This window comes from Dermacentor andersoni, chromosome 8 (genome assembly GCF_023375885.2).
Source record: "Dermacentor andersoni chromosome 8, qqDerAnde1_hic_scaffold, whole genome shotgun sequence".
Taxonomy (NCBI): domain Eukaryota; kingdom Metazoa; phylum Arthropoda; class Arachnida; order Ixodida; family Ixodidae; genus Dermacentor; species Dermacentor andersoni.
Window position 1 is genome coordinate 80,207,475 of NC_092821.1, and position 18,552 is coordinate 80,226,026.

The following is an 18,552-nucleotide window of genomic DNA, read 5'->3' on the forward strand; positions in this document are numbered from 1 at the left end:
AAGGGTCCAATAAAGATAGACGCCTAAAATTATTATCACTGTCTCAAGAACGGAAGCTTCATCCTTGAGCCAAGGTCTCGATAGTGCTTAGTGTAACATCTCCACTTCTACTAAAATGATATAAGTGGCTATACAACTTAACAAGCATATATTTGGGCTAGTTGGCGAAGCTTAACGCATATAGAGACAAAAAATGAGAAACAACAAGGACCTTGCGGCCCGTGTTGTTTTCGCATGAATTTCCTGCAAAATAATAATAGAAGGCTCCCGCGCGCTAGTGCTTACGAGAGCTGCAAGCATGGCCGTTCAGCGAGCGTGGAAATGAAGGGTAGAACACGCATTAGCCTAAGAAAATCGTCCTTATGACTTAAAACCGCTTCGTGCGTATTTTTGTTTGTGTATAATGCTTTAGTGCGCGCTGCTGTGACCTTTATGCAAAACCCATTGGCCCGATCTTATTCCTTCTTTTCAAATTTATCATTTTCAACGACATATTGCTTTGTACGTGCAGAATTTCGCCGTAATTCTGCACGCGCACAGTGTCCTATTGCTTAAGGCCTTTAGTAATATAGGATTCCTTCGGAATTTAGGCCGATGAATACGGATATCCAGAGCTTGGCAAAGGCGGAGACACTTGCTAATCGTAGCCAGTCACTTGAAGCAGTGAAGGAGCAGGATGCAATTGTTTAGGCTTGAGAAAGTCATGTTGCACCCTGTCGGCAAACAAAAATCATCTAAATGAATAAGTGTCAGCTGTGGCGTGTGCAGCCAGTAGTCTCAAGGCTGAGTTCCAGCTTGCCGATGTTAGTAAGGGGAGCACTTCAGGGTCATCAAAGCTTTTTGTAATTTTCTCAAGTTCCTCTAAATGATTTTTCTTTAAACTTTGCAGGTACTTCGTAATATCATTACTCTTCACGCCTGCGAAGTTGTATCAGAAAATATTGAGAAATGTTGTGTTTGTAAGCTTTCACATTTATTTATCCCTCTTAGTACTTTCGTAAGGAACGTTAAAGAAATAGAACTAATGCAATAACAAGTAGTTGAACAAGTTGAAAATTCGGTGAAATATAGTTTGAAAAGTGCGTTTCTGTCTGATCTATAAGATAAAGGTTCACAAGGCAATTCCCCTCAAAATAAATTTTCAACCTTGACATCTCAATAAAAAGGCACTTTGACAAGGAGCAATTATATAAATAGAAGTTTCTACTTAGGGTAACATTTTTTTTTTACTTACAGTAATATGTTTTAAAAATCACAACCATAGGGCAAAACCTCGCACTGCAAAATTTTCAGTGGCGGAGATAAAGTTCGGTTCGTCAGCGAAAATGGTGTTTTCCAATAACCGCGCTGTGTTCGTTTGGGAACCAACATGCAAGATATTAATCAGGGTTCATAATTAACTGAATTATTTAGCAGTTTAGCAGTAATTCCTTCGCAAAATTCTTCCTGACAATTACTCCAGATCTTTCATTTGGATTTCTCTTGAGAAAGTTATAGAGAAACTGGGGATATTCATGTGGTTCGCACTCGTAAGTGCGATTCACGGCATCGTTGATGCAGTGTGGCATAACTATTTCCACTAAATCTGCCCTTTGTCTTAAGGTTTGATGAGAAATGAGGCATTTAAGTCTTCTAACCGTTGCATGTGAATACGCCAATTCAGTTTGTATATAAAATTTCAGAGAAATTCAACTATGATGAATAAAATCGCTTACACGCAAACACGTGCGCTGCTTACAACGGTTAGCTATGCTATTTTCCGTAAATTTTCAGAGCTTCTAAAAGCTAAAATGAGATATAAAGTCACAAATCTCAATTGCCAAATCGTCAAGCACATGTTTACTTTTCCTTGCTTATGGCTTTCTTTAAGAAGGAGCTGTTTCATATCGCCTTGGAATCAAGCATATGTTCTAGGGGGGGGGGGGGGGGGGGGAGTTAACCTTTCCGGGAAATTTCAAGCACTGGCACCGCATGTTTCGGTATTATACTTGGAAGATCTACTCTTCAATAAGTAAATTATTTTTGTATCAAACTAAAGAAGCGCCGCTTTAAAGTACTTGCCGAATATAACCCCATAAGAACTTCTGCGTACACTTCGCTCTTGGAATACTAAGTTATGGGATTTTAACAGGGAGGATAAAACACAAAACATGGCAACAAATTAGCGACTGCACAACGAGCGATAGAGCAATAAATCATACGTGGAATAGTAGGCCAGACGAAGATGGCAGTACAGTTCAAACGACATGCCACCGGCGCAGTCCCTAGGTCACGGCACGTTTAAACAGCAAGAACTAATAAAAAATAAAACTTCATTTGGTGTCAGCGCAGGACGTAGGGATGCGTGTATTAAACGAATAGCGGCGGACGCAAGAGCGCACCATTCACTGTTGTGCGCGTCATTCCTTTTTCGGCGGTTTGTGCTCTGGTCGCGTTTCAGTCAAATATCTCTTAAACGTACGTGTGGCCGAGCTTCACTTTTACTCCATCGTAGCCCGTCCATGTAGGAGACACTCATATAAAGATCATTCAGCGCTTTACCGGGCCTGTCACCTGTATCCGTAGGGGAGCCCTTGCAGCGCTTTCATTCCGCAACAGCTCTACAGATGGAGACAGGTCGGCGTCAGCCAATACTCTGTTCACCATAGAGGTGAACAGAGTATCCAATTATTCTCCAATTAAACAGAGTATCCAATTAGAATCTCCAATTATTCCAGCCTTGCGCCAGGTGGCTACATTGTAAGCTTACAAATCCAAAACACTTTCAGTATGGCACAAAGTACTGCTCCGCCCTCGATGGCGTTTGCCTTCCCTGGGCATCTGTTTTATTATTCCAAAAGGCACACCAACGAGAAACACTGAATTAGTTTCAGCAATATTTGAGAACTACATCTTCACTAATATCAGCCTCTGTCGTTGGTTATTAACAGATAAAAGGAAAGTCAAAGTTGAACACATGGAATATCACACCGAAACCACAGCGGTAGTACGTCAGTGTGAGGTCACGGATTTCATATTATTTTGTCGTACTTGGGCCGTTGCTCACTCATTGAAACTTGTCCAAGTCCAGTTATTGGCTTTATTAAAACGAAATGCGTCTGTATAGCGATAAATATTCAACTAGTACCGGGGTTATGCCTCACTTGCGCCATGGCAAGAGGAATCGGGAAATTTCGCGGGGTGCCGCTATTGTAGAATGTTAATTTTCTGATACGATTCAAATTATTTCTTGTTTACTATTGATCTAACAAACCACCGTTTACCGACTGTAGGGAATACATGAACTTTCTATTTTCACTGCTTCCTCCTAATCGCGGCCAGAATACCAGGTATAAGCGCTGACTCCCTCCGTCATACTGCCGTCTTCCATCTCTTAGTTATACACCTATCATTTAGCGTTTCCTCACTGTTGCTCAGCATTAGGCAACCTATGAAGTTTGTTTGTTATCCTGCAAGTCTAAGGCCGCTAAATTTTCATTCCTATTACTCACTCATTGTGTACTTGGCATAGGTAACAGTAAACTGCTGTTAAAGACGTGAGCGTCTAGGCCAGCTTGGCGACCATTTTTATTGCTCTGTACGCTCCGTTCGTCTGTACGTTCCATTCCTGTACGTTCCGGACAGGCCGCCAATGGAAACTGACCCTTGCGACGTTTAGCACCCGAACCCTCTCGAGTGACGCTAGCTTAGCAGGATTCTTCGAAGAACTATCAGACATTGTTTGGGATATTATCGGCCTTAGTGAGATTAGAAGAACTGGTGAGGCTTACACATTGCTGAATAACGGCCATGTCCTGTGCTATAGAGGTATCCCGGATGAGAAGCAATACGGGGTAGGATTCTTAATCCACAAAGGCATAGCGGGCGACATTGAAGAATTCTACAGCATCAAAAAGAGGATAGCGGTAGTCGTAATCAAACTCAATAAGAAGTATAGATTAGAGGTAGTACAAGCTCCAACATCCAGACACGACGATGAGGAAGTAGGTCAGTTTTATGAAGATGTTGAATTAGCGACGAGAAAAGTGCAAACGCGGTATACAGTAGTAATGGGGGACTTCAATGCAAAAGTGGGGATAAAGCAGGCGAGTGAACAGGCAATTGGCAACTACGGTGTCGATTCTAGAAACGCTTAAGGAGAAATGCTGGTAGAATTCGCAGAAAGCAATAAACTGAGAATAATGAACGCTTTCTTAAGCAAACGTAGCCATAGAAAATGGACCTGGAGAAGTCCTAATGGTGTAACAAGAAACGAAATAGACTTCATACTTTCTGCTGATCCCAGCATAGTGCAGGATGTAGAAGTGATAGGTAGGGTAAAGTGCAGCGATCATAGGGTAGTGAGGGCTAGGATTCACCTCGATTTGAAGAGAGAAAGAGTTAAATTGGTCAAGAAAAAACAGGTCAACTTAGAGGCAGTAAGGGTAAAAGCAGACAAATTTAGGCTGGTACTTGCGAACAAATATGCAGGCTTAGAACAGAGAGATGATGATGATGACATAGAGGTAATGAATGAAACAATAATGAAGCTGGCTTCAGAGGCAGCAATTGAAGTGAGAGGCAAGGCATCAAGGCAACCAGTAGGCAAGCTCTCCCAAGTAACAAAGGATCTAATAAAGAAACGACAAAGAATGAAAGTGTCCAACTCAAGAGATAAGATAGAATTCGCGGAACTGTCAAAACTGATCAACAAAGTGAAAATAAGTGATATTAGAAATTATAACATGAGAAAGACTGAAGAAGCCGTTAAAATGAACGCAGCCTGAAATCAGTGAGAAGGAAACTTCGCATAGGACAAACCAAGACGTATGCGCTGAAAGATAAGCAGCGTAACATCATCAGCAATCTCGAGGGTATAATAAAAGCAGCGGAATAATTCTATACTGACGTTTACAGTACTCAGAGGACTCATGAGCACTCTATTCAAAACAATAATGAACAGTATACAGAAACTCCTCCTATATCTGGAGATGAGGTCGGAAAGACCTTGCAAGGCATGGAACGAAAAAAAAAACGGCAGGAGAGGACGGAATAACAGTCGATTTAATCAAACATGGGGGAGACAATGCCAGGAAAGCTGGCGGCTCTCTATACGAAGTGTCTATCGACTGCTAGTGTCCCAGAAAACTGGAAGAATGCCAACATTATACTAATCCACAAAAAGGGCGATGCTAAAGAACTAAAAAATTATACGCCCATTACCTTACTCCCAGTATTATATAAAATATTTACGAAAATAATCTCTAATATAATAAGGGCAATACTGGACTTTAGTCAACCAAGGGAACAGGCGGGCTTCAGGTAAGGTTGCTCTACAATGTATCACATCAACGTCATAAAAGAGGTTATCGAGAAATATGCACAGTATAATAAGCCTCTCTATATGGCTTTCATAGATTACGAAAAAATATTTCGTTCACTAGCGATACCAGCAGTCATAGAGGCATTGCGTAATCAAGGAGTAAATACGCTTACGTAAATACCGTGGAAAATATCTACAAAGATTCCAGAGCCACCTTATTTCTACACAAGAAAAGTGGGAAGATATCTATAAAGAAAGGGGTCAGGCAAGGAGACACAATATCTCCAATGCTATTCACAGCGTGCTTAGAAGACGATTTCAATCTTTTATCCTGGGAAGGCTTAGGAGTAAAGATCGACCAAGAATACCTCAACAACCTTCTGTTTGCCGATGACATTGTTCTATTCAGCAACAATGCAGACTAGTTACCTCAAATGATTCAGGACCTTAACAGGGAGAGTGTAAGAGTGGGGCTGAAGGATAATATGCAGAAGACAAAGATAATGATCAATAACCTGGCAAGGGAACAAGAGTTCAAGATCGCAAGTCAGCCTCTAGAGTCTGTGGAGGAGTACGTTTACCTCAGTCAACTAATCACAGGGAACCCTGACCATTAGGAGGAAATTCACAGAAGAATAAAAATGGGTTGGATCGCATACGGAAGACATCATGAGTTCCTCAATGGGAGCTTACCGTTATCGTTAAAAAGGAAAATGTGCAATGAGTGCATTTTACCGGTCCTGACATACGGCGCAGAGACTTGGAGGCTGACAACGAAACTTGAGAACAAGTTAAGGACCGCGCAAAGAGCGATGGAACTGAGAATGCTAGGCATAACTTTAAGAGACGGAAAACGAGCGGTTTGGATCCGACAGCAAACGGATATAGACGATATTTTAATAGACATTAAGAGAAAAGAACGCCGCTGGGCAGGTCATGTAATACGCATACTAGATAACCGTTGGACCATTAGGGTGACAGAATGGGAAGCAAGAGAAGGGAAGCGCAGTAGACGACGGGAGAAGACTAGATGGTGCGACGAAATTAGGAAATTTGCTGGTGCAAGTTAGAATCGGTTGGCGCAGGACGAGGGTAATTGGAGATCGTAGGGAGAGGCCTTCGTCCTGCAGTGAACATGAATAGGCTGATGATAATGATGATGATGATGATGATGATGATGATGACGATGACGACATTTCATTCTAATGGTCTGGGTTCTGCAATGATCCGTCTCCACCTGTAGACATAATGACGGACAAAAAACTACAAGGGCTCCTCTATGGGACCGGCTGATAGGTGCGCTAAAGCCTTGAGTGGCCTTTTAAGGGTGTGTCTCCTTTATCAACAGGCTCTGGAGATACGCAAGTGAGGCTTGCCCACAGTTGCGTTCAAGCGATGTTTCAGGGAAGCCCTTGCGGAGCACAAACCCTACAACAAGAAAGGGGCGCGGGAGGTAATGATGCACAGAGCAGTGAAGAATACGCTGTTGTGTAGGTAGCGATTATTTTGCTTTGACACGTCTCTCCTCAGCCAATGCTGCGCCAGACAGTTTCAATTATTAGTAATTTATCTATGGCTGTACAATTCAGTGCGCCTCCTTCGACTCTATGGCAACGCAGTGCTGGTTTTAGCCCCTTGTCAAAACGCAATGTAACGCATGCTTTTGTAATGTAATAATATCATGCATAGGTATTGGTTATATTGTACAGACAATTTGTTGATGGATGATATGAATGCGATCATTTCTGGAACCACCCTTTTTACATGCCCAGTATGTTTTTTGCCGGATTGAAATGAGTCAAGAAGCCAGACTGTGTTGCACTGACTAGAATCGCAATCTAAATGCTGAATGTATTGTGTAATCATAAAAGCGCAGAAAAATGGTAATACCAGTCGCAGCAAGGGTGGTGTAGCTTGAATAAACAAATTTAGGAGGCGCATCACGCGTACAACGGGATCGCTGCTATGCGAGATCATTAAAAAATTCATGCTGCAGGTTGAGAGTCGCCAAATGTGCTCAATGAAACTGGTCATTTTGATCTTACTGTCCCATTGTTTGGAAACGTCCGTCAATTTGTCAGCTTGCCCAACACGCAACTACATTACATTCATAACACGCAGCGAGGCCCTCTATGCAGTGTTTACTCACTGTTGACAGCCTTGCTACCTGTGGTGAGAGATGCGCTGGCGACGTTCGGCGCGACCACGATGTACTGCTGCGCTGGTACTTGGCCAAGTCCGATGATCAGGTGGTACATCTCATCATCTCCTGGCCGGTCGCAAGAAGTGCAGCAATGGTGACGGGAGCGTGAATATGCAGATAAGGCAGTAATATTTTACTGTGGTACAAGCGTCTACAGATTAGTTTTCCCACGCCTTTGCAAACAAAACTCGACGTCTGCTCCTAGCTACTCATCATTTATTAAAATCAATGATTATACGGAAGGCCCTCTCACCAGACAAAAACATAATTAAAATATTGGGTCGCTCAACAAGACAAAGCAAATTGGTGCCTCTCCTGGTTCCAAGAATAATGTTTTGTTTTGAGACCGATGACCCAATTTTTAGATCATGCTTTTTGAGCTTCTCTTCCACAGCGCTGAAAAGATTCTGGAAAGCATCGGAATGAGCTGCGAGCTGCTGAAGTTCTCCGGCGTTGTCTTGTGAGTATACCGTACGTTTTTTATTTCCTTGGCGGCAGTACAGTTCATCGAACAGAAATTCCGTCGTGCACATTCAGAGCGAATACTTAGCCTCGCGTTCGCATCATCCTTTTGAAAAACTGCCGGTGCTGGCACTTTCGTATAGTTGCAGGGCTCATTGTATTTCCTTTTGGCGCGTGGCGAAAGCTGATAGAAAGAAGCTACAGAAATTCAGAGAATTGTCTACTAATGCGTAAGCATTGTTTGGCTCGGCTGTGATTTCAGTTTTGCTTAGCTTTGCTTACTTGCTTTGCCTAGCTTATGCGCGTCTACCCATGGCCTTTCCGGCAGAAGAGAATGCTGAAGCCTTAGCAGACATTTCTCAGAATTTCTGTAGCAGGGGAGAGCGCATCGCCGCCACGCCACGCCACCCTCGCTGTCGCTCTCGCAAGCCTGTGTTATGCGCGCATTCCTTGTCCGAGCAAGCTCTCGCTTGCGTTCTGACTGCGCCCTGGTAGGCCCAATGAAAACGCGCCAAGCGTCTGAATGCGGTCGCTTGCCCGCGAGGTGTTCGTAGCTCGAAGAACGCTCAGAAGCGTTTCATTGGACATTGGGTAAGCCTAAATACTCGAGCTGGTCAACACCCAAATTTCAATTTGGCTGAACCGCCAAATTTAATTTGAACCACCTCCAAGATTCAAGTTGGTCCAACCCCAAATTTCAATTGACCCTGCCCTACTACAATCTTCCCCATGCATTTTCTAAGGAACCCTATGTATCGCTATCGGTATTCTCTTTTTGTTAATCTTTTTTCTTATCACTAAGAAGTTACGAATGGTCTCAAGTTACACTATCATAACAAATAAATGTCTGAAAATTACGCATTTTTGTGCATATACGAGACCTTTCGCGTGAATGAGCTGGGGAGTTCGCGAAACAATGCCTACGCATTAAAGTCATTTTTTTGCTGACACTTACCGGGCAGTACACCTCGTATTGGTCCTGCAAAAATTAGAATGGATAACGATTTTAACGTTCTGTACTCAGTGATCAGGCGATGAGCACAACCAAATTGTGCCCGCTTTACAAAGGTGTGGGCGAGTGAATGTTACATGATGACGTAGTCCGCATTGCAGCTACGTTATGCCAGCACAATGATATGGGATAGAAAATACGAGGACGTGAAGCAACGTTATCTCGCCTGCGAGGTTTTATGCTGCTCTATGGTTTATCCAGCACCTTATTTCTGAAGCCAATTCAGTTCAACCTTTAGGCAAATATGTGAACCATATACTTGGAATATCTCTCTTCTCGCACTTCATAAGATCGCCATTCAATCTCATGCTGCGTGTCACGTAGCAGCGTATGCCACCTTTTTATTGATACCTTTCTCATATGAAGTTCGCTCCCTACGTTGAAGTATCACCGCCAACCAGAACGTTTTGCGCACACAAATTCTCAGAGAGGTAATCAAGTGACAGCAAACGTTTTCTCTCGGGAGCGGGAATAAGTGGTAGGTCGTGCCCCTTATGACCACGTCATCTCTACGCGAATTCCAAAATGGATGTCTAAGCCATCAAAACACTTTTTATATTCTTCGAGTTTCGTGTTATAGAATCCATAGCGGTCGACTGTACTATGATCGCCGATAAGAGTTACTAATCTGTATGGCTAATCAGCAAACCTACGCCATATTAGGATACGTCTATTTCATAATTGGCGATGGGAGCGCAGGATGCAGATTGCACTTTGATATAATGAATCATTGGTTCCTGCGGGCCTTGCAGCCATTCGAACCCGTGACCTCGTACTGGGCACGAGCAACTTCGTAGCCGCTGAACCGCTACGAGTAGTTACAGCATTTCACAGTAAAGTTTAATGAATACTTACGAAATGAGCGTTGGTAGCGAATGCTCTGCTCAGCTGGTGGGGAAAGATTGTGGTGAAATAGTTAATATCCTAGAGTTTATTGCCCTAAGAATAAAATATGTAGATATATATAGGTTCGCAGCGGACGGCTGCCTCGGCTGGCTGCTTTCAAGAGCTATGCAGCACTCTGTGGTTTGCATACATATCCTAATGGCATACTAAAGTGCAACAGATTTACTTATTACACAGGAGGCAAGGTGAATAAGACAGGGAGATTATAAACAAACAAATGCATAGTACTGCAGAAATTGCTTATCACTGATACGACGATTTAAAAAAAATTGTTATATCATGGTACAAAGAGAAGCGCACATGTGGCACGAAATTAAAGTCCCTACATTTAGATGAATGTTAAGCAAGGCACGCTAGTACCCTTTCTTTGTTAATAACACCATGAAAGCAGTGTGAAAAATGTGAGAGACACATGTATAAGCAAGAAACAAACTTTCAAATGCCAATTTATTCATCTAGCTGATCCTAATATTAGCTGACATGGTACTTCAAAATTTTTGCTGCTCGGCAAGCACAAGGAAGTGCGGCACGAAGATCCGACGATAGCAGTAACCAGACCGTCACGCACATGACATAGTCCCAGCTTTGTTTAGTAATCCGTGCGCGCGTAACTGGTAGCGAGAGAAAAAGCGTGTGTGTGTGTGTGTGTGTGTGTGTGTGTGTGTGTGTGTGTGTGTGTGTGTGTGTGCGTGCGTGCGTGTGTGTGTGTGTGTGTGTGTGCGCGCGCGTGCGTGCGTGTGCGTGTGTGTGCGTGTGTGTGTGTGCGTGTGTTTGTGTTTGTGTGCGTGCGCGTGCGTGTGCGTGTGTGTGCGTGTGTGTGTGTGCGTGTGTGTGTGCGCGTGTGTGTGTGCGTGGGTGCGTGCGTGCCTGTGTGTGTGTCTGTGTGTGTGTGTCTGTCTGTCTGTACGGCTGCCCTGCCCTCCTCTCCACACTCCGGCCCAGGCTGTTTCCCTGTCTGTCTGTCTAGGTTTTTAAGTGTTGGTGTATGTGCGCGTGTGTGAACGTGCGCGAAGTTGCATGGCAAACCATGGCCTCTTTTCGGGCCTGCTCCTGACATTGTGATTTGTTGCTGTCCTACACAATTTAGCTTAAGCATTCAAAAAGTTGAACTCTGCTCTTTTCCAATGCAAAACCACAATATGATTGCCAAGCGCACCTTTCTGGGTGAGCAGTTCCGGGTGAATTTCGACAACCGCGCTTTCCTAACGTGTGCATTTAATGAGCCGTACACGAGCGTCTTACGCGCAAGCGTAGCTGGCCACGTGGTGAAATCGGTGCCCCTTGTATGAAGGTACGAAGCAAGTGAACTAGGAAGGCGGCCGGGCCTCCGCGCGGGATCCGGCTTTGCAAATTTCCTCTGTTCATTTAATTTGCGCTATGGGCAACGACAACGCACAAATTTGAGGAAAAAATTCGTTAAGCGTCTTTCGTAGTTTTTAAACAATCACTTTGAACACAAAGTCTGACACGCATATGCTTGAAATTGCGCGGCTGAATTGTTTACTATTAATGGGTAACGAAAAAAAAATATATTAAGAGCCAACCCCGTTTACTATTGAAGAAAACGTTGAGCATGCATTGGGAGGTGGTTATTTGCGGCACTATATTGCACTCTGTTATGGGGGTTGCTCCCCCTCACCGCGCTGGCGCTGGCTCTAATGAGTAAAGAAAGCGAGAACGCTCTCCTTGCCAGCGCGTCACCGTGCGGTACTGAATGGTACTACCCTGCCAGCGATACCACCACACTTTCCCAAGGCGTGGTTGCGAGCAGTCACGCAGGCTTTTTCTCGAAAGCGATCTACTTTCGAGGTACAGTCTAGGTGGGCCGGCGGCTCGTAGCTTTGCGTGCGCTTTGTTCCCACGGCTCAGTTTGCGTTGAAGCGACAGACCATACTAAGGTCACTTCGCACGCTGCTTCTGCCGCAATTCCTCGCGCCATCGTTATGACAGCGAGTGTCCGCAGTCATCGAGTGTGAAGTGTTCATGTTTCCCTGTGCGCGCTGACACCATGGTGTGTAACTAAAATAGTAAGCGAATGTTCACAACGGGGCCTTCTACTCCGGCGGCTGCTGCGTATGGCGCCCTGCACGAGCCGTGTCTTGAATACGATCTGCCATGCGGACATAGTAGGCGTCTAGGCGGTCCGAGGGCTGATAACATCGTGTGCGCTATAGCAGCCATACGCTTGCGTGCCACTAGCGTTCAGGAAGTGAGACGAATTGTAAATTTTTACATTCCGGCCCCATCGTAATGCAGCCGCCAGGATCGAACGGGCAACCTCGGGCTTAGTAGCACAACGTCGTAACCACTGGGTTTGCTCGGCTATAAGTTACTTATCAATTGCGTAAATATAATGCAGTTTTGGCTAGACTCAGGAAATCTAGTGGTGTTATTACTACTGTGCCTGAAATAAAGCAGGACATTCTAATACAAAAACTAAGTACACTTACCCACTCTCCGCCAATCAGGCATGCCGTGTGGTACCCAGTCAGGCGTTTCGTCATCTTCTGCGAGGAGACAATCAACAAGGAAGGTATCGTATTGTACACAATAGTACACCATACTGCCGTATTGTGTACTACGCTTAATATCAAACGCGAATGCGCAGCTGGAAGCTTAAATTTATAGTAGGGTGTTTTCATCCGAAAGAAGTTTTTTAAGAGGACAGCAATTACTCCCCGATTTTGACTAATGCGATGAAGCAGTGTATATATAAACCACCGTACTCTGTTCTGAGTTACACTTCATTCAATAGCAGCCGTTGTGGTACTCAACTTATTCGGCGTGCCGAGCTGCTGGAAAGGAATACTTACACCGAAGGCTACTTTACTAAAATCATGAATCTAAATCTTTTTAATCTCGCGGGCAGAAAATCAGAAAGCTTTAGGCGAGCTCTTAACCAAAATTAATGAAAATCTGGGGTTTTCCGTCCCAGCTACACGGTGCGAAACTTCATTATCCGCGCTGACCAATGCCTAATTGTCTGTGAGAGCAATAAAACAAACATTAACTTCCCCCACCCCCTACTGCGCAGGACGACCCTACATCGCGACTACTACCGCTTTTCTAAAGGGTCCCTGATCCACACCTCGGGCTTGGTCAGATAACATAAGTTGCGGATAGCATAAGCGGCTGTGAACATGTCAGCCAAGTTTGGCTGTCATACGCGGTGCGCGCAGTTCGCGAAGCCAACTTTCTCTCAAGCGCTGTCTTTTTCACACAATGCCCCATCCTCAACCTCTTCTGGACGCAGCATCTCATTATCGGACGCTTTATTTCTTCATTCCCTTAGACGGCTCCTATTGGCCGATATGGCGTAGATACTGCGGCCGTCGGGTGGTACCGCCACGAGTTCAAAGGCTAAGCGCACTGCGGCTCGCTGAGTACAACCGCGTTTGGTTTATGTTTAGTGCGTCGTAGGCTCCAAAGGCAGAACTCGTGGCGTCCCCGTTAACAACCAAAATGAAATTTGAACTGCGCGCCACGGTGACATTTAGAAGGCGGAGTGTTGTGGGCACTCACCACGGCGCCGTTGCCTTCGCAATGCAAGGCATTGAAGCGGGCAACGGAGCACAGCGGAAGCCGTGTTTGATTGCCGATAACTCCTCTTCTGCTGAACGACTTGAAGTAGTTTCTGTGGCAAGGTATTTTTGAAATAGTCTATTTTCACTGCAAATGTCTTTCTCCACTACGGTAAAAAAGTAGATTCGGGCCCCTTTAAGTAGCGCCACACTTTGAAAAGCCGCCACCACCTAGATCTGCCTCCACAGGTTGAGCAAGGAAGTTGCTGCTCCACTTCCTTCGATTCAGGCCTTCCACATTCTTTCTGCACTCTCGAGAACACACATCAGCAACAAATATACTTACGCGACCGTGTGTCCGGAGCATTCTTTGGATTTCCAGGCCACGACAACGCTTCATAGAAACAAAATCAGAACCATTCTCCAGCTTGCGCGCGTATCGCGGGCGACACAGTCATTTAGAAAGCGGCGCGACCATGGGCAAAGCGGGAAGCCCGGCAAGAGCATCGTGACGGCACTTCAGCTTCCGTAGGTCGGAGAAGAGGCGGAAAATGAAAGAAGCAGAACTGGTTGGAGCTACTTAACCTAGACGGCGTACGAGATATGTGTGCAGGAGCTTCAGGCTGTTCATTCCTGCGGTCATATTATTGGCAAACATTTATCTGACAGCCTTCATTTTATCAAACCGCCTGTATTACCGATAGCCGGCAGTCTAGCCTGCGCTAAAGTTACCGGCAGTCTATTTTCATTACTGATCGCGGTTGAGTATGCTCAATCCAGCCGTGAACTTCCGTAAAACCTCCATTGGCATATTTTACAATAAAAACTAACTCGTAGTAACAACGGATGATTCATTGGGTTGCGTCTGTGGAGGCGGCATCGCTTCGTTCCCTTGGCGGAAACACTACATCTCAAACCCTGTGCTGGCGCATAGGGTCATAAGAAAAGGAACAATCCAGTAGTTACCTCCAAAATGGTCGAGGGCAGCCAGTGGGGAAAAAACTGGCAGCAAGTCTTCGCCAAGCCTACTCTGCCGGATGGAGGCAATATAGCACCTGCCTGATTTTATGGTTAAACAACACTAGCCCTTGAGTACGAACGATGTGCTTCCATCAAGAGTAAATGATCTGCTACATTCTCAATTCCATTCTTAAAGGAGCATGATCTGTACCCGGCTGAGAGCGTCCTAAAATACTGAATTGTTATACGGGACGTATCGTATCCCTTAGCTTTAGAGATGAGTTATACAGATGACTAAAAATCAATATGCTAAAGCTTTGCAATGTGATAAAGAGCCCTTCATGATGAAAACAACGGAAGTTCTCACCCATGATGTAACGTCCGTACGGCCCGGCAAAATCTTCTTCCTTCTTGAATTTGGCTGCTGGATGCACCGCGCGGTTCGGGGCACGCGCTCTGCATCTTAGAAGTGAAATTGTTTAGACTCAACTGAATAACCGTGTTCATAAAATATCACACGGAATACGTGCACTAATATTTTCTCCTGCGTCAAGCCCTGCTTCCGGCATTCATAAAAATTTAAAGTAACATTTCAATAAAATATAAGAGAACCTTCTCATCCTTTCCCAGTGCATACCGAAACGATCGTCTTCGTTGCCTCGGAATTTCTTTTAGAGTTTTTTTCTATCTCTTTGTTTATAAGATGGAGGAAAGCCTAGTGGAATTGGCATGACGCGAAGTGACCCCAGCAGTAGCGAAGCTGTTGAGAGCGCTTATACCACTGTATTAAGTTGTGTTCCCAATGGAAAGAGAAAACATTTTTAGAATTACTTTCCGGTGCTCAAGGTGAGCCTGCCTGTCTTGTTGGTATATGTGCTGAAGAAATTCGCCTAATGCGAACGTGCGGGAGAATATTTTAGGGTGTGTGTTTTACATACAAGCTAAGGTAGGTGATTATTACCGTAAGATTGAAGCTTTAGAATAGCTCATCGTTGCAGAATCTCTAAAATATCTGTATTTATGCCTTAAATTAAAGGTTTATCAATTTTATGATTGCAGCTACTCATTAGATGTTTGCATTTCCGGCCCTATATCTCCGTATTATTAGAAGCGATATCACTGTTTACCCGTCCAACGTCATAATTTCATCCGAAAGGCGCTCCAGGGCTGCTCTCGAGACGAGTGCCTTCCCCTGCCACATTTTCAACCTCGGCAAGCATATTTCGACAGATACCCCGACATCAATGTGTCACACGAATTGCACAATGTGGAGTACAACCGGGCTTCCTGGCCAGCAAAAAATTTAAATCTATGTAGTTTACAAGCATATATGCATATTTAAATGTAGAGGATGAAGAGGGGAACAAGGTTACCTCTTCACAAACATTTTGCAGCCGAGTGACTTGCTTTTTGCGGGCGGATTTTGGTATGTTCCTTGAGATAAGAGTGGTGAAGTCATGAACTAAAAGTTCCTGCGAAAATTTCATCTTACCTAGAGAGCTCCAACAAACCCTTCCCACGACCCTCATTACAGACCATACGTCTAGCAAAATCACCCACATGTCCTCGCTGCTCTTATTGTCAGGTCTGTGTCAACAATGAGAATCAGCCCTGGGTTTTCTCCTCTGTTCAATATATTAACTACAGGGGACATTTTCTGCCCTTTGAATAGATCACTTTGCTGGAGCAAATAATTTACAACTTACGATCAACACGGTGAAGCCTTCTGATAAAATTCTAACGTCAACTACGCGATCATTTTTTCAGCTCCGGGAATGAGTCAGCTGACTTTCTCTCTATACACCGATTGCATCATGTTCCACTTCTTTAACAAAGCACATACGTATTTACCAATATACTTTGCGCGCCTCATGATTCCCCTCCATCATTGCTTCCGCTATGAAAGAAAAATTATGTGGCTTTGTGGGAAACACCCAGCACAGCTACTTCACACAGCGGCCGAACACTGTTGTTGGTCATCGTTCCCTCAGTATTACTAGCTCGTACTTTCATCGAGGGGTCGGCCAAGTACAGAGATATCGAGCAGACATAGTTACAGCTGCCAATATATAGAAACGGAGAGCCCGGACGGTAATATAGATTGTGGGGTGGACGAAGTCCAAGAATGTTTGTTTACCACGCCGATAGAGCTCATTAACGCGTTGAAGCACTAACACCTCCCAAGTAATTGAACGCTAAACATCGCTATCGCTCACAGTGCTTCGCCCTTCAGGCGAAAGCGACAATTTTTTTTCCCTGTCTCAGAAGGCCAGCCAAACTGATTAGACAGCGCATAACGATCTTGGATTTATAGTGTGCTTGCTTCCCGGCAGGTTTTAATCGACGCGCAATTGTCCAGATGATTTGCCAATGGCTCTGTGCACGTTTTTGCTGATATTCTTCTGCAACTGCGACAGTTTTATTCAACATGTACACTTATCTTCGTTGTAACATATGAGTATGGAAATCGTATGTTGCTATTGCATAGTAGCTTTTCCCAGCAGAGTCAAAATAGCGCGGCTGGCATTGCGGCACAAGAAACTGAAGCCTACCATGACATCAGCTCATTGTTGGACCGACCTTTTCTGGCTTCAGCTTTGTCTAGCGCCGCTCCCTCCTAGGGGTTCTCTTTCTATAGTCGGCGTCAACCTAAGATTTGCAAAGAAGCTCGTCCGACAAACACGCACAGTACCTTCCCTTCACCTTTGAATCAAGGTCGAGTCGGCTGGAATCCGCTCAGGGTGCAAATGGTAGGGTAAACGAAAACTAACATCTATTTATTTCTAGCAGGAATGCTAGCTATAGCATAACATCAAGATCAAGCATAAAATTTAGCCAAGACATTCAGATTTCTTCCTACAACCAGTGTGATAATCAGCAATCTGTACGTATACTAGTTGTGCATGCGTAAGCATTCTTTCGTGAGTGCACCCCATGAAAATCTGTCGCGCGAACATGCCTAGTGATGCGAAATTTGCGAAAACATTTGATTGTTTTATATGCATATATGTAGATGATCTTTAGCTTTATAAGCGACACGCAACAATTGAAATTTAAAAAAAAAATGTTGATCAGAGAGAGTACCTATATTATCAGATTTATGCATACCCATCATAGGGCTCCATGGAAAATGGATGGGGAAGCCTATAGTAGGGACGAGCCAACCTAAAATTCAGGGGTCACCCAACCCAAATTTGGAGGTGGGCCAACATTAAATTTGGGAGTGCGCCAACTGAAATTAGGGTTTGGGCCAATGTAAATTTATGGGTGCGCCAACCGAAATTAGAGGTCATGCTGATACATACATAGACAGCCGCAGTAAAGTTTCTGCATACTTTTTGCAGCAAGCGAAACCGTATTACGTCATATAAATAAGCGAAACTAATTGGCCTGCGCGTCTATGCAAATTGTGTTCGAGTTGGATAGCATGCATATACCCTTGTGAATATTTGGTTGCCACCAACTATACATGGTTTCGATTTACTCTCCTTCGCCTTTATACTCCTGACCGCGGATGGAAACATGAGCCACTCAAAGTATAGAAAAAAAAGGTATTGCTTTATTAGGAAACGTGCTCTCCTGGTTGCAAACAATACCAAGGCCATGCTCGAGGTTTAACCGACTTAAAATTTCGCATGACACAAATGTTGGGAAACAACAGCTGCCAAGGCTTTCCCACTGCTGCGTCGAGGTCAAGAGATGCAGAAGGAACGTTCAGTAGGTATCGTGCGTTTGAAGCCGTCTCAAATACAAGCCATTGGTGAAGGAACGTAAGCTAAAATGTCATTATTTTTTGTCAACTACATGACTTGATATAAATGAACTCAGTTTCATTAAACAGGCATGTGGTCTCTTTAATCACCTTTATTGTTTTCTCTCGAGGAGACAGTTGTCGCGCGGTGCAAGAAAATTTATTTGTCTAGAGCCTCGTGCTGATTCGCAAAGCGATTGCCCAGGTTGCTTTTTTTTTATACTGCAACGATGCACCATGCACTGGTGCCCTTGTCGTCAATGGCCACTTGGTGGCGAAATATGTGATTTAGCAGTAGTATTATTGTGCATATATGTAGCTATTCCACCATTAGCAGCTCCGATGTTTTCTGAGGGCACTTGTTCTCGTTTTGTCATATCATTTTCACAAAGGCTCAAGGCTCTGTCACCTTTATGACATCACCGTTGTAGGTGG

General features: G+C 44.3%; 1 protein-coding gene across 1 annotated transcript in view; it reads right to left on the reverse strand.

The window, feature by feature from the left end:
- Nucleotides 1–18,552, reverse strand: part of LOC126538747 (uncharacterized) — a 63,036-nt gene that overhangs the window by 9,367 nt on the left and 35,117 nt on the right. The window contains exons 3-4 of the mRNA XM_055074961.1: nucleotides 8,923–8,946; nucleotides 7,452–7,571 (exon numbers count right to left, since the gene is read on the reverse strand). Of these exons, the coding sequence (XP_054930936.1) occupies nucleotides 7,452–7,571; nucleotides 8,923–8,946 (144 nt within the window). The remainder of the gene's footprint in view (nucleotides 1–7,451; nucleotides 7,572–8,922; nucleotides 8,947–18,552) is intronic.